Below are 12,904 nucleotides of genomic sequence, written 5' to 3' on the forward strand. Positions count from 1 at the left end.
GCGGCAGCTTCCGCCTGAGCGGCGGCGGCCATTGGCACGGAGGGCGGCAAGGCGGGGCCGGGAGCGGCGGGGTGCGCGTCGCCCCCTGGCGGCGGGAGGTCGCACGACAGCGCAAGCGGAACAAGACGAGCACGAGCGCGGGCTCGAGTCATTGAACACCTTTATTAGTTCAGATCAAACGATGCTTCTATTATCCGAGTACACAGAAGTATCTTACAACAGATACTGAAGGTTCTCACAGTGCTGAGCACCACGGAGAAGGCCAACGTCTCCTCCTGGCACCCAAATGACAATGGCAGCGCTGGTGCTGAGCCCACCACCTGCAGCTGCACAGCAGCCGCCTCCTCTCTCCAACCTCCTCGCAGACCTCAGGCAAATATTCCCGATGTTCATTTCTTCAGAGATTCCATCGGATGACGCGCTGCCTCTCCCGCTCTGGGCCCCAAAGAAGCCCCAAAGGCAGCACCATGGAGGGAGCAGGCACAGCAGGTACGCTGTCCTTGACCCATGACCAAACCCTGTTCAGTACATCACAGTCTGCATGTGGCCTGGGACACCTTGGAATTGGTTCTTCTGTTCAGAGCATTGCAAATAAAGGTGCCGGTGTCCATCAGCTTCTGCAGGTCCACACCCTTCCAGGACACAGAGGGAACAGGGTCAGTGCCACTGCCACAGCACTGCCCCAGGAGCATGGCGCAGCACAGAGCAGTGGGGGCAGGAGCTGCAGGAGCTGCACAAGGCCCACAGAACACTCTTCTACACTAGGGCTCTCTGGGCCAGGTCCTGAAGCTCCACTGCAGCCTGGAGCCTGCACTCAAGCCACTCGCACTTACCGTGTGGATGCCCAGGCCGTTCAGCATGTACACTAGGTCCTCTGTAGCGACGTTTCCTGATGCTCCCTGGGCGTATGGGCAGCCTCCAAGGCCAGCAACAGAAGCATCAACCACACTCACACCCATCTGCAAAAACACCATTCTCAGTAAATTCCCCTTAAGTAAAAGGCTTCCAAAACAAATGGTTCACAGACAAACGTAGAAGAAACTCAAAGAAGTGAGCTTTGCAGCAAAGCAAGAATCTTACCTGAAGTGCCACCAAGATGTTGGCAAGAGCTTGCCCATAGGTATCATGGCAGTGAACAGCAAGAGCCCCCACTGGCACCTCCTTCATGACCGCTGCCAGCATCTCCTTCATGCTCCCTGGGGTCCCAATTCCAATGGTGTCACCAAGGGAGATTTCATAGCATCCCATCGAGTACATCTTCTTTGAGACCTGCCCAAAAGCCAAGACACTGAGAGGACAGCTTTGTCATGGCCCTCCCCAGAACTGGATACAGCAGTACAGAGGAACCACAGCAAGCCAGGAGACTCTTCTCTGGAAACATCCACCTGCCTGATGTCCTCACCCACATCAGCCCAGACAGCTGCTGCCTCCCTCTGTCTCTTCCCCCAGTCTTTGGTTTAATGGTTCAATACATTCTGCAGCCATCAGGCTCCAAAAGGAACCAAAATCATCACAGACATTTTAGTTAAGTTCATGAACTCACCTCTGCAACTTTAGCTGCAGAAATCTTCCCTTCATAGGGACATCCAAGGACGCATGAAACGTATCTATAGTTAAAAAAGCAAACCTTTAACAAGAGAACTGAAGAGAGATTATACAATTTGTAATAGCAATTTGTATTCACTATGTAACAGAAGAATTCCTTTTCTATTTTAAAAGTCAGTACACACTCCAGTGGACAAAACTAACAATTATTTACTCTACAATTACTTCTTTGATAAAAATAAAAAATTAGATCAGTGTGCCAGACCAGGAGAGCTTTAGATCTAAGCATTTCAATGTGTGGTCTGCCAAGAAGTCAGAATTATTTTAGAGTATTTGGTAAAGCTGAAGATAGAGTGAAGAAATGAGGGGAAGAGTGCAAACTGTCACAAGCTGTCCAGAGTGCACCCAGCCAACACCTGGAACTGTATCAGAATGCCATCATTTCCAAATTAATGCGCAATGCACAAAGCAAACATTTGTTTGCACTCATCCAGATCGAGGCACTCCTCCCCAAAAAGTGCAGTTTAAAAGCAGTTCCCCTCTGCAGTGCTGCTCGGGTCGGACTACAAGGAGTTAGCCTGGAGCAGTGACAGCACCCCCGGGCTGCTCAGCGCTGAGCTCACAGCGGGCGCTCCTTACCCGCGGACGGGGATGCTGGCCGCTCTCGCAGCATTCATTACTTCACTGAACCTCTCCAAACTCTCCTCTATGGAGCAGTTAATGTTCTTCTTTGTGAAGAGCTCGGATGCTGCTCCAAAGATGGACACTTCTTTGGCTCCTGCTGCCACCTGCCAAGAGAAAGCGTTAACCAAATTAGACGACTTCTCTTGCAAGGGAAATGACAAACATGATAAGACTGAAGTTCTCTCATTTTATTTTTTCCCAAAAGTTTTTCCCTGGACGATCTAATTAAAATCAAAATAAATTTGCATTAAAAAAATATTTTTAATAAAGCATATTGAGTTACTCTATATCATAAACAACAGGTTTCCCCAGCAGAACTATCCCTTTGTAGAGCAGCTATGATGTGAAGCTGCTGCCTGTCAGAGCTGAAAACGTGTTTCCCACCCTTAACCACGACTGAAGAATTCCTTGCCAGGCAGCCCCCAGGCTCCGTGACCCCTTACCGCTGCCTGGAATCCTTTCAAGTTGGGGGTCAACACTGGGTAACTCACACCAGGCAACTTATTGATCCCTTGCATGACTTCAGCATGGTCGGCCATCTGCAAGGGAGGCAGGGAAAGATTTCGGAGGGTTAGAACGCATTTACTCTCCCACTTCACAATTTATAACACTTTTTTAAAATTCATTTTCTGTGAAGTGACAATAGCCAGGAAACGGTCTCTGAGCTGCACTGCAGATCTCCAGCCTGACGCAGCTCTGTGCACCTGAGCAACGCGACCCCAAGCTGAGCGTGCTCCTCGGGCACGGAGGGACCCTTTGGGCGCTGCAGGTGCCCGCAGGAGACACTGCAGGAGGGACCCGGGCACCGTCACCGGCTCTGACACCAACTGAGTGCAAACAGCCGCCGCTGCCAGCCCGCGTCAACACTGACCTGCGGCACCCACCGCGGGGACACGAAACTGGTGGCCTCGATGACCGGCAGCCCCGTCTCCGACAACATGTCGATCAGGTGGATCTTCACCGACGTCGGCACCACGCTCTGCGGAAACGGGAGGAGCGGGGCTGAGAGCTCAGACAGTGCGCGAACTAAGAGACAGAACTAAGAGAACGAACTGAACAAACTAAGCGCACTAAGTGAACTAGGCGAACTAACTAAGCGAACTAAGCGAGCAAACTAAGCGAACTAAGAGAACTAGGAGAACTAGGAGAACTAACCGCACTAACCGCACTAACCGCACTAAGCGCACACGGCGGTGCCGCGCGTTGCACGACGCGCCCTTCAGCCCCACCCCGGCGGTACCTTCTCGTTCTGCAGCCCGTCGCGCGGTCCCACCTCCACCACCTTCACTCTCTGCGGGAAGGCCGCGGTGCTGACCTGCGGGCAGAGAGGGGAAGCGTGAGGGACCGGACAGAACCGGAACGAGCCGGAACGAGCCGCCCATCCCCGACCCGGCGCCGCTCACCGGACGCAACGACAAAGCCCAGCGAGGCAGCAACCTCCGCACCGCCGCCATGGCTGCCCGAACCCCCTCACGTGACAGCCGGCACGTGATTCGGATGGGCGGGGCTATGCAGTCACGTGAGAACGGCGCCAGAGTGCCAATACCTGGCGACGGGGGCCGTCACGTGACAGGGGCTCGGCTGCGCAGCGCGGCATGGCGCTCTGGGTGCCTCGGGGCGGGCGGCGGGCGCTCCTGGGTGGCGCTCGGGATGTGATCGGGACGTGATCGGGGTGCGCTCGGGACGCGCCTCTGCTGGCCGCCTCTCGGAGCCGCCTCTTATATCCGTGCCCCGCGCCGCTGAGCAAACAGTCCGTGTTTGCGCTGGGCCGCCCCGCGCCGCGTCACCGGCGGCTCCTCGTGCCAGGCCCGGCAGCGCGGGCCGTTCCGCGTCCCGCGAATGGGGAAACGCCGCCGCACGACCCGGATCCCGCCGGACGCGGAGCGACGCGCGCTGACGGGGTGATGACGGTGTGATGACGGGGTGATGACTGACGGGGTGATGCCGGCCTGCCGGGACCGACGGGCAGCCCCGTGCCAGCCCCGGGACCGGCGTCCCCCCCCGCCGCCCCCAGGTCCAGCAGCGGGGCAGCAGCTCAGATTTGCAGCCAGCCCCTTTTCTGCTGGCAGCGAGGCCCGGTGACGCCCTACAGGACGGTTAGAAGAGATTCTGTCTTGAAAACCAGTTTATTCAGCGGTGAACGAACACATCTGAGACTCCATTGAAAGGACGGGCCGGGGGCGGCTGCTTTCACCCCGAGCTGTCACTTCACACCCTCCAGCCGAACAGCCCAGCCCGGCTGTGAGCTCACGGGAGATGGAGGCACATCGGGCAAAGCCACGAGCAGTCCTTCACCAGGAGGCTGCCACCACCGCAGAGTCCCCGCCAAACCCAACATCGACACCTGCAAGAAGGGCCCAGCAGCTCTCAGTGCGGCTCAGACGGGCACTCAGAACAGAGCAGGGCACACAAACCACGTTTCAGTCTCTGTACTTTTCCACACACCGTTCAGAGTGCACAAATGACAACATAAGGGATATTTCTGGGCCAAGTGTTTGAATGTAGGCTGCTGGGTTTGGGGGGGCTTACAAAAAAAACCTGTGTTTGTTTAGAGCAAAGGGCACAGCAGCATTTGCGTCACAGTTACAGTTAGCAAGGCAGCGTACCTCACCTGGATTGGGATGTAACACCAGTGTTACATCCCTTCTGTGTGTGAGGCTTGATATTTACTTTACCTCCCTGCGTCAGTAGGATCAAAAGAGTTGCAGGGAGAAATGTTCCTACTTATTCTATGGGAGATGAACCCTATCCATCGTTCCATGTTGAACAGCGAGATGAGTGAGAACTGAAGAGGATGCTGCAGGGGTGTGGGTGAAAGCACCCCTTACCAATCAGTAAGGGATAACAACTTCACGTTCTCTCCAGCAGAAGTCAAGCTGGGCCCTCTCAGCCCACACGTGCCCAAGGTGGGTTCTGAACATGCATTAGGTCTTTTTCCTTCAAGTTTCTTACTTGTGTGGCTGGTGATGGAGCGGGCGCAGACAGCTGCAACACGCTGTTCTGAGGCCAGGTCAGAAAGATGGCATAGACAACTGCTCCTTTGGACGTGTACCTAAGGCAGGAAGAGTTCATTGAGGTGAAGAGCCCACAAAACAGAACCAACCATGGCCCAGCGTGGCAGCGTGAAATCACCACTTTGCCCACTGTCACTCCACAGGGGTCACCTACTTTCCCCTCGTTCCAAAATCTCTCACTTTGGACCCATCAGTAAGTGCTGGCTGATAAAACCCAAACAAAGAAACAAAGTCCACGCATGCTGTCTAAAAACAAAGGTCATCAGTCCTTGCCTCAGACTGTGGTCAGTGCATCAGACGAGCTGCCAAGTGCTGCTCCTGTCATTGCTCTGCATTTCTAGACTGAACGCATTTGGGCACACTCTATCAGCTCTGTTCTGTAGCATTCCTGGCTCTTAATTCACTCACTGTGCTTTCCTCGGCAAGTTTAACAGCTGGGAAACAGTGTATAGGACTGCATTTTCAGATTATATGCACTGAAAGAAACTAGCCATCACCACTACAGTTCTGACAGCAATGGCATGGATCTTTTTTCGAAGAACAGTTGGTTTTTAAATCACATAAGATGGCTGAAGATCTGAATTTTATTCCTTAGATAACATGTGGCAGTAAGTGAGCACACCAGCTGTAGGATATTACCTAAAAGCTACCTGTGCCTAACGGCAACCCTTCAGAAAGTGCCACATTTAAGAAGCAGCATCAGCTTTGGAAGTCCTAGCTCATCTGGGTTCCAGCTGCAGGATGGTACTGAGCAACAGAGTCCTTACCAGACAGTGTCTGTGCTGTTCTCCATCTGTACTCTCCATGGTTTTGACTCATAAATTGCCTCCCCATTAGTGTCCAGCCACCTCCCAAGGGCCAGAAGCCTTTCTTGGAAGATGGGAACAATCACTCCCTCTTTTGTAGGTCCCACGTTGAGAAGGTAGTTGCCTCCAAAGCTCACAGTTTGCACTAGCTCCTGTGGCAGACAAATTAAGGTAACAATTGCATTTTCTTCACTTCTGACAACAAAGAAACTCAAGGAGTGCTTTGTCCTCATGAAATGCTCCTTTAGCTCCACCTGCCTGTATGAAGCCCATGCCAGCTCCTTCTCCAAGTAGCAGAATGAAAGAAATCTCCCACACCTGTTAATTTGAATTCTCATTTCTTACCTTGATGATACTGGCTACATCCATTAACTCATCGATGTGCATGTTGCTTCGATAACCCCAGGAGAGCTTGTCAATGGAGGAGCACATCTCCCATTTGTGAGCAAGCAAGGTCCCTGGCTTGTATTTGTCAGCACAGTTGTAGAAGCCTCCATGATGGCAGGAGCAATTATTACACCAACGATCATTCACAACAACAGTATCCTGGAAGAAGAAATGTAGCTCAGAAAGGAGAAGGTTTTGTTTGGGACTTTTTCAACTTGCATCCATCCATCTTAAGTTACCTGAGGCATCTAAGTTAGGGGGCCAAGTACTTATCCCCTGGGATGTGAATCCCAGAGGCTTCTCTTAAAAGCACAATGTGGACTTTTTAATTCTGGTGAAAAAAATAAAACAAGTTTGGCAGCTGCCAAGAAGTTTACTCATTTGTTCACATCTACATCTCACTGCTGCCAGACCTTCCACACCTATACAATGCTGCAGGCCATGAGGGACAGCTGAAGGTTTTACCTTGACAGGACTGTCATTATACAGCCAGGCAAGGAAGGAGGTAGAATTCCAGTATGAGTCTGGAGCTTCCCAGTCTCCATCAGACCAAATCAAATCTGGTTTGTACCTAACAGAGAGATTAACATTATTTCAGAATGGTTTATCTGCTCTTACCCCAAAAGAAGCAGATCAGTTTCTTATCTCTGAAGTCCACTTTCACTTCCCATCACCTGACATTACCAGGAGGTCTGTGCTACCACTTCTCGCTTCAGAAAAAGCTGCAAGTGACTTTCTTGTAGCAACAGAGTGATTATCACGGCTCAAAGTACAGGATGCAGTTCTTCCAAATACGGAAGATTGCGCCTCAGAGGCAGTTATGAGTTACATCCTTTACCTGCTACAATGGCACCGTGAGCAGCATGTGCCCAAGCCTGGTAATTTGGTCAACTGGGGAATCAAAGGAGGGGTGCAGACTCACAGTGAGATTGCTCTTCTACGTTGCTAAACAGCTTGCTTCACTTTCAGAGCTGCTCCCAGAAAAGGCAGTATTAAAAGGCATTCCTCTTGCATGCAAGATGTGCCCCTACCTTACTGTACAAGTTAGATCAATGACAAGGCAAATGCGAACCCCTTTTTTAATTACCTCAAATCATTACTGCTAAACAGACTTCCTTTGGTCAAAATTAGCATTTGTCACCTCTGTTGTCTGCATCTACTTTGCATCTTTCTCGATAGTATGAAAGCCAAGAACTGCTGTTGCATCCTGACTGGCTGCAGCTCTTACTTTAAGACAAGATCATAGAGTTCTGGCATTGTCTTCTTTAAAACAAAGTTCTGGGTCTTGAAGCCGCTTTCTTTGTCAGACAGATAGAGAGGGTTAAACCACTCTAACAGAGAATGATATAGTCCGTAGCGTATGTTGCTGAAGGATAGAAAACACAAATGAAAGAGTTAGGCCAGCAGCAGGGACTGAGAATCAGTGCAGAGTAGATTACTGGCATTATTATTTCAGTTTCAAGACTTTGCAAGCACCATTTTCATATCAAACTCATCACTTTCTGCTGTTTGCCAAGAGCAGCCAACAGAATTCAGTGCACAAGGCTGACAAGGCAGCACAGCGCAGCCATACTTCTCTCTGAGCGCCTGTCCCAGCTCTCCCACGAGGTCGCGGTGGGGCCCCGTGTCCAAAGAATTCCAGTTCCAGGACACCGGCGACCCCCAGTTGGTGAAGCCTTCGTGGTGCTTGGAGGTCAGCACCACGTACCTGAGGGAGAAGGTGCAGACCAGGGTGACAGAGGAATGGAGTTACGCCCGGCAAACCCAAAGCTACAAACGTGAGGGACTGAGAAACCGCACCATGAGGGGAGCTCGTTAGAAGCCCTGTTCATCGTCCTTAAAATGTAAAGAGATGACAAGAATAGTACAGTTTTTAAATGCGTTTTAATGCTGAAAAGATGCCCAACTGAGCCTTGGGAAGCATAAGAGCAGCCTCTGCTCGGCACTGCAGGCACGACCCGTCAGGGCCGCGGGTCCCTTAAGGATCCCAAACGGCCCCGTCCCGTCACGGGCGCCCAGACGCGGCCCCATCCCTCGCACCCCGCGGTGCCCTCAGACCCGGTGCCCTCAGACCCGCGGTGCCGCCCGCACTGACCCGGCGCTGCGCACCGACCTGGCTCCGGCCCGGCGGAAGAGCCGCGCCCATTCGCGGGGCTGGAAGTCGTGGGCGGTGAAGCGGGGAGCGAAGTCGGCGTAGGAGGCGGCGGGCGGGAAGCGCTGCCGCACGAAGCGCTCGTAGTCGGCGCGGCGCTCGCCCTGCCAGTGCCACCAGAACCACTCGGAGCCCCACGCCGGCACGGAGAACACGCCCCAGTGCACGAACACCCCCACCTTCCCCTGGTCGAACCAGGCGGGCAGCGGCCGCGCGTCCAGGCTGGCCCAGTCCGGGCTGTAGCGCGGCGCGGCCAGCCCCGGCCCCAGCGCGGCCGCCAGCCACAGCAGCCCGCCCGCCGCCATGCTGCCGGTGACGTCACACGGTCGCCTCCATCACCACCGAGGCGAAGGCACGGCCGCCGCCATTGCTACCGAGGCAAAGGCTGCCGCCATCACAGCCCGGGGCCTGTCAGTTCGAGGCTGTGGTCTGCCCAGATGTCACCCCCCCCCCCCCCCCCACCCGCCTCTGCCCCGCGGCGCGTCCCTGACAGCCCCTGCTCTCCGTGAGGAGGAGGGGAAGTCCGGGGTTCGGCACTGCAGCCTCCCTGGGAGCCCGCACTCCTGGGCTGCATCGTTTGCGTGCTCCAGTTGGGTCAGAGCAGAGTCCCAGGGCCTGGTGCACGGCCTGCAGGCTTTGCAGCCAAAGCTGCTGCTTGTGTGTGATTTGCAAACGAATCTGTCGCCTCCTCCGTGCTCGGGATATCTGTCCCTTGCTGCTGTTAAACCTCCGTCCTGGAGGACTCCAACCGGCAGAGGTTGGTGGAAGAAAAGGCTGAAAATTGTCTTTAATTGTGTAACACCAAACAGTGTGTGGCAGAAATTAAGTTTCCGTAAGTCTGCAAAGTAGGCTTAAACAGGCGTGCTGTTAATACAGTGATGCGCTGCAAGAGCTTTGCTGACAGTGCTTGTGTAACTGCCCGTGCCAAGCACAGGGCTGGGACAACACTGACGTGTTGAGGCAGACGTAACTGAGCGCAAGGAAAAGTGTCCGTGGTTCCTGGTGGGCAGACAGGACTTGCTGTCCTGAGGTGCGGCATCACCCTCTGCCTTGAGTGAGGCACAAGACATGGCGCTGGGTCTTGGCAGCCCTGGGAATGGCCGTCAGTGCAGGTCCCAGCAGGAGCTGAGTGCACAACCTGACCTGTCACTCCCAGGACTTCTACAAGGACAGAAAATGAAAGCGATCCAGCAGAGAAATGATCCAGACTCATCCCACCAGCTGAGCTCAGACTTCCCGGCGCTACATCTCTACCTGACATGTATGTCCTCACAAATGGTCTCTATCATGGAGGACCCGTGAACGCTCTCTGCTTCTGGGCTGTCGTTTGAGGTCCTCAGCTGCCTCCTGCACTGGGAAAGGAGCATCCTCAGGGAGGAATACAGCTCCGTGCTTCGCATCCTCAGGGAGGAATACAGCTCCGTGCTTCGCATCCTCAGGGAGGAATACAGCTCCGTGCTTCGCAGGGTGTAGATAATGGGGTTCACCATGGAATTGAGCAGGCAGAGGGTGCTGCAGAAGGCAAACACCTCGCGCAGGGGATAGTTCAGATATACAAAGACGCTGTAAATCATGAAAACGAGGACCGGCAACCAGCACAGCACAAGGACGGTCAGCACCGTAACGAGGGTCTTGGCCAGCATGATGTCCATCCTCATCCTGGCGTTCTGCTTTCCAACATGCACTTGTTGTTTCCCCATGTATGCCACGTGCTGGTGAGCCCTCCACAGCACACATGCATAAGCGCAGACTATACACCCCAGCAAGACCATGACAAGACAGATCCAAGTGGACAGATAATAGTTGTCCACAAAAGGGAACAGCTGAGAACAGGCTGAATTGAGCGTACAGCAGTTCCAGCCCATCAGAGGCAGGAAGGCAGTGGCCATACATGTCACCCAGAGCACCCCTAGTGCTGTCCACGCTCTCTTCCTTGTCACAAGCAGCTTGTATTTGGAGGGGCGGCTGATGGAGATGTAGCGGTCCAGGGCCATTAGCAGCAAGCTGCTCAGGGAGGCCGTGAAAGACATGTTCACCCCTCCCAGCTTCAGCAGGAACAATTCTTTAGAATCAGTTTCATTAAAGACATGGAAGTTAACAAAACTTCTTACAAAGATGATGCTGGCCAACAGGTCTGCCAAGGCCAGGCTGCTGATGAAAATGTAGGAAGGCTTTCTCCTCATACCAGGGGAGGAGAAGATCAGGTAAAGCACCAGACAGTTCTCAAAAACGCACAGCGTCCCCAAGAGGCCGCAAAGCACGGCAATGCCGATCCGTGCTTCTGTGCCGAGCACCGTGAAGCATTTCATGCTCCAGGGGTTGACAGTGCAGTCGGAAGCATTTACATACATCTCACAGTTAGCCATTGTACTTAACTGGAGCCAGGAGCTTGCAGGGAGAGTTTTGGCTTCCCGTGCTCCAACCGCTCTGAAAAAGATTGAGGGGAAGGTGAGAGATAGCCCTGCAGGAACACCATAAGTAGAAAATTCAGTCCCCTTGGTGGCATCCCTTCTTTTACACAAGTGGAGATGATCCTGTTGCAACCTACCCTCAGGGAAGTGCAGTCTGAAGGGAAAACGCCTGCTGGGGGTGCAGTGCTGCTCAGTGCATGCTGTGGCAGCCAAGTCCTGTTTTTCTCTACACTTCTGCTGTTTAATGCATTCAAAACCCTTCATCTTCACCACACTGAAGAGCTTGTTTCTCACTCACCAAGGACAGCAGCTGTCTTTGGAGGCTACAGCAGACAGCAGTGACCAACACTCTAGAAAACCACATTCACCACATATTAGCAGCGAGAGACGTTTGTGCTTGTCTCCATTACTTCCCTCCCCACTGAGTACCCACTCCTCTGACTGCTGCTGCTGTTCCTGTGCTTCACAGCAGCTGCAAACACCCATCAGCCCATGATGTTGTGCAGAACCCGCTGAGAAGACCCTGACCCCACACTTTGCTCCCAGCTGCTCGCTGGGGAACAAACATTGGCAGCTGCAGGGGTTCTGGTTGCTTGTTACACCCAGAGCATTTTGATCCCGATTTGCATTTCTTGGCATATTGGACCAGAGCAGTCCTGGACTTCGGGCTGAAATGTGGCTTAGCATTGCAACAAGCTGCTCTCCTCTTACGTCAGGTTCTGGCATGGGGTAACCACACAGGACCACAGCTATTGCACTCCAACCTCAGCTCTCATGTTTCCTGCAGCTCTTTGCAGAACATTACAAATGTAGCAGTAGTTTCTCAATGTCATTATTAAATCTGACAGCCCTTGTCTCCCCAGAGGGGCGCACTGTGCAGCCAGGTGGGTTTTGACACATCTCAGAGCTCACCAGGGACGCTGCCTCCTTGGGCTCAATGATCTTGGAGGTCTTTTCCAACCTTAATGATTCTATGACTCTATGACTATGCTCAGGAGACTGGAAACCACTTGAACAGAAAGTGCCCGAAGGTAAGCAAAGTGCTGTGCAATGTTGCGACAGGAGAAACGTTGGTTTTAATGGCAAAATAACTCCCACACTGACTGTTCTGGGACAGCTTCCTCCATTAACCTGACATAATTAAGAGAAGCCCTTAGGTTCAAAATGCAGCCACCCAGACCTCCTCTTCCCACATTAGTTGTGTCTCAGGCTGAGTGACATGGATGGCTCTCTGCAAATTGGACTGAGCTCCAATGGTTCTCCTTCCAGCTCTGGTGTCTGCCTTGTTCAGCCCCAGCTCTACCTCTTTGCGCAGTTTTGGCACTGTTTAGGAACTAGCTGTTCATCCTGGCTAGTCCCTCTGGCCACATTAAGCAATGCCCAGCAGTTATCTTCCTGACGTTAAAAGCCCTATGGCACAAGTGCCACGTTGAGGATTATTTGCTTTTGTTTTCAGTCACTATCTGCCCACGTGTGACTGCAGTAACAGCGTCCAAAGCACAGTACTGCGCTTCTGCATAGCTGCAATGCTCTGCCAGCACGAACTACACAGCATGGCAGAGCAGTGCTCCTCTGAAACCCCACATGGAGCCAAACACAGCACCAGCCAGCAGAGTGTTGGCCTCAGAGCTCAGCACCACTCACAATTGCAAAGCATTTGGAAGTCTCTCCAATATATTTAATATAAATATTTCTTATGACCAGCTGTGAAAGAGTCAGTCTTCAGTCTGCTACTGCAACACTTACCTTGTTTTTGCTCTTGTTAAGAATGCATTCATCCAAAAAAAACCAAACCAAAACAAAAAATCCACCCTTCGATACGCAGTGCAGTGCAGTTAGTCCTGAATATCACCAGACTTCTCCACCATCTCCGCTCTGTGGCTTGATGTGAATGGCACGATGCTT

The 12,904-nt window shown here is 52.9% G+C and overlaps 3 protein-coding genes across 6 annotated transcripts; all 3 read right to left on the reverse strand.

Moving 5' to 3' along the window:
• Nucleotides 1-144: 144 nt before the first annotated feature.
• On the reverse strand, nt 145-4,011 carry HMGCL (3-hydroxy-3-methylglutaryl-CoA lyase). 2 transcript variants are annotated; one of them, XM_072355466.1, is made up of 9 exons: nt 3,776-4,011; nt 3,470-3,544; nt 3,101-3,208; nt 2,673-2,768; nt 2,185-2,333; nt 1,544-1,607; nt 1,081-1,269; nt 834-959; nt 145-632 (listed from the first exon to the last, which is right to left on the reverse strand). In XM_072355466.1, exons 1-9 carry the CDS (start codon nt 3,824-3,826, stop codon nt 531-533), a joined length of 960 nt encoding a protein of 319 aa, XP_072211567.1. In that variant the 5' UTR covers nt 3,827-4,011; the 3' UTR covers nt 145-530. The 2 variants fall into 2 exon arrangements, with proteins under 2 accessions (XP_072211567.1, XP_072211566.1); XM_072355465.1 differs by lacking the exon at nt 3,776-4,011 and adding an exon at nt 3,633-3,753.
• Nucleotides 4,012-4,320: 309 nt separating this feature from the next.
• Nucleotides 4,321-8,941, reverse strand: FUCA1 (alpha-L-fucosidase 1). 3 transcript variants are annotated; one of them, XM_072355461.1, is made up of 8 exons: nt 8,550-8,937; nt 8,010-8,144; nt 7,665-7,802; nt 6,902-7,007; nt 6,395-6,595; nt 6,011-6,201; nt 5,182-5,281; nt 4,322-4,573 (listed from the first exon to the last, which is right to left on the reverse strand). In XM_072355461.1, exons 1-8 carry the CDS (start codon nt 8,891-8,893, stop codon nt 4,433-4,435), a joined length of 1,356 nt encoding a protein of 451 aa, XP_072211562.1. In that variant the 5' UTR covers nt 8,894-8,937; the 3' UTR covers nt 4,322-4,432. The 3 variants fall into 3 exon arrangements, with proteins under 3 accessions (XP_072211563.1, XP_072211562.1, XP_072211564.1); XM_072355462.1 differs by lacking the exon at nt 8,010-8,144 and having other exon boundaries at nt 4,321-4,573; nt 8,532-8,941; XM_072355463.1 differs by lacking the exon at nt 8,010-8,144 and having other exon boundaries at nt 8,550-8,938.
• Nucleotides 8,942-9,730: 789 nt separating this feature from the next.
• Nucleotides 9,731-12,904, reverse strand: CNR2 (cannabinoid receptor 2). Its single transcript, XM_072355464.1, has 2 exons — nt 12,746-12,904; nt 9,731-11,015 (listed from the first exon to the last, which is right to left on the reverse strand). The coding sequence occupies exons 1-2, from the start codon at nt 12,775-12,777 to the stop codon at nt 9,839-9,841; spliced, it is 1,209 nt and encodes a 402-aa protein (XP_072211565.1). The 5' UTR covers nt 12,778-12,904; the 3' UTR covers nt 9,731-9,838.

Source organism: Excalfactoria chinensis, chromosome 22 (genome assembly GCF_039878825.1).
Source record: "Excalfactoria chinensis isolate bCotChi1 chromosome 22, bCotChi1.hap2, whole genome shotgun sequence".
Taxonomy (NCBI): domain Eukaryota; kingdom Metazoa; phylum Chordata; class Aves; order Galliformes; family Phasianidae; genus Excalfactoria; species Excalfactoria chinensis.

What these genes read in the sequence shown, in the direction of transcription:
- FUCA1 (XM_072355461.1), bottom strand. Translation starts at nt 8,893, where the DNA reads ATGGCGGCGGGCGGGCTGCTGTGGCTGGCGGCCGCGCTGGGGCCGGGG. An exon ending in TTCCGCCGGGCCGGAGCCAG is followed by an intron (nt 8,145 to 8,549) that starts GTCGGTGCGCAG and finishes CTTCTCCCTCAG; the next exon opens with GTACGTGGTGCTGACCTCCA. An exon ending in AACAGCACAGACACTGTCTG is followed by an intron (nt 5,282 to 6,010) that starts GTAAGGACTCTG and finishes TTCCTGCCTTAG; the next exon opens with GTACACGTCCAAAGGAGCAG.
- HMGCL (XM_072355466.1), bottom strand. Translation starts at nt 3,826, where the DNA reads ATGCCGCGCTGCGCAGCCGAGCCCCTGTCACGTGACGGCCCCCGTCGC. An exon ending in GTGACGGCCCCCGTCGCCAG is followed by an intron (nt 3,545 to 3,775) that starts GTATTGGCACTC and finishes CTCTGCCCGCAG; the next exon opens with GTCAGCACCGCGGCCTTCCC. An exon ending in CTGCAGCTAAAGTTGCAGAG is followed by an intron (nt 1,270 to 1,543) that starts GTGAGTTCATGA and finishes GCTTTTGGGCAG; the next exon opens with GTCTCAAAGAAGATGTACTC.
- CNR2 (XM_072355464.1), bottom strand. Translation starts at nt 12,777, where the DNA reads ATGAATGCATTCTTAACAAGAGCAAAAACAAG. An exon ending in TTAACAAGAGCAAAAACAAG is followed by an intron (nt 11,016 to 12,745) that starts GTAAGTGTTGCA and finishes AATCTTTTTCAG; the next exon opens with AGCGGTTGGAGCACGGGAAG.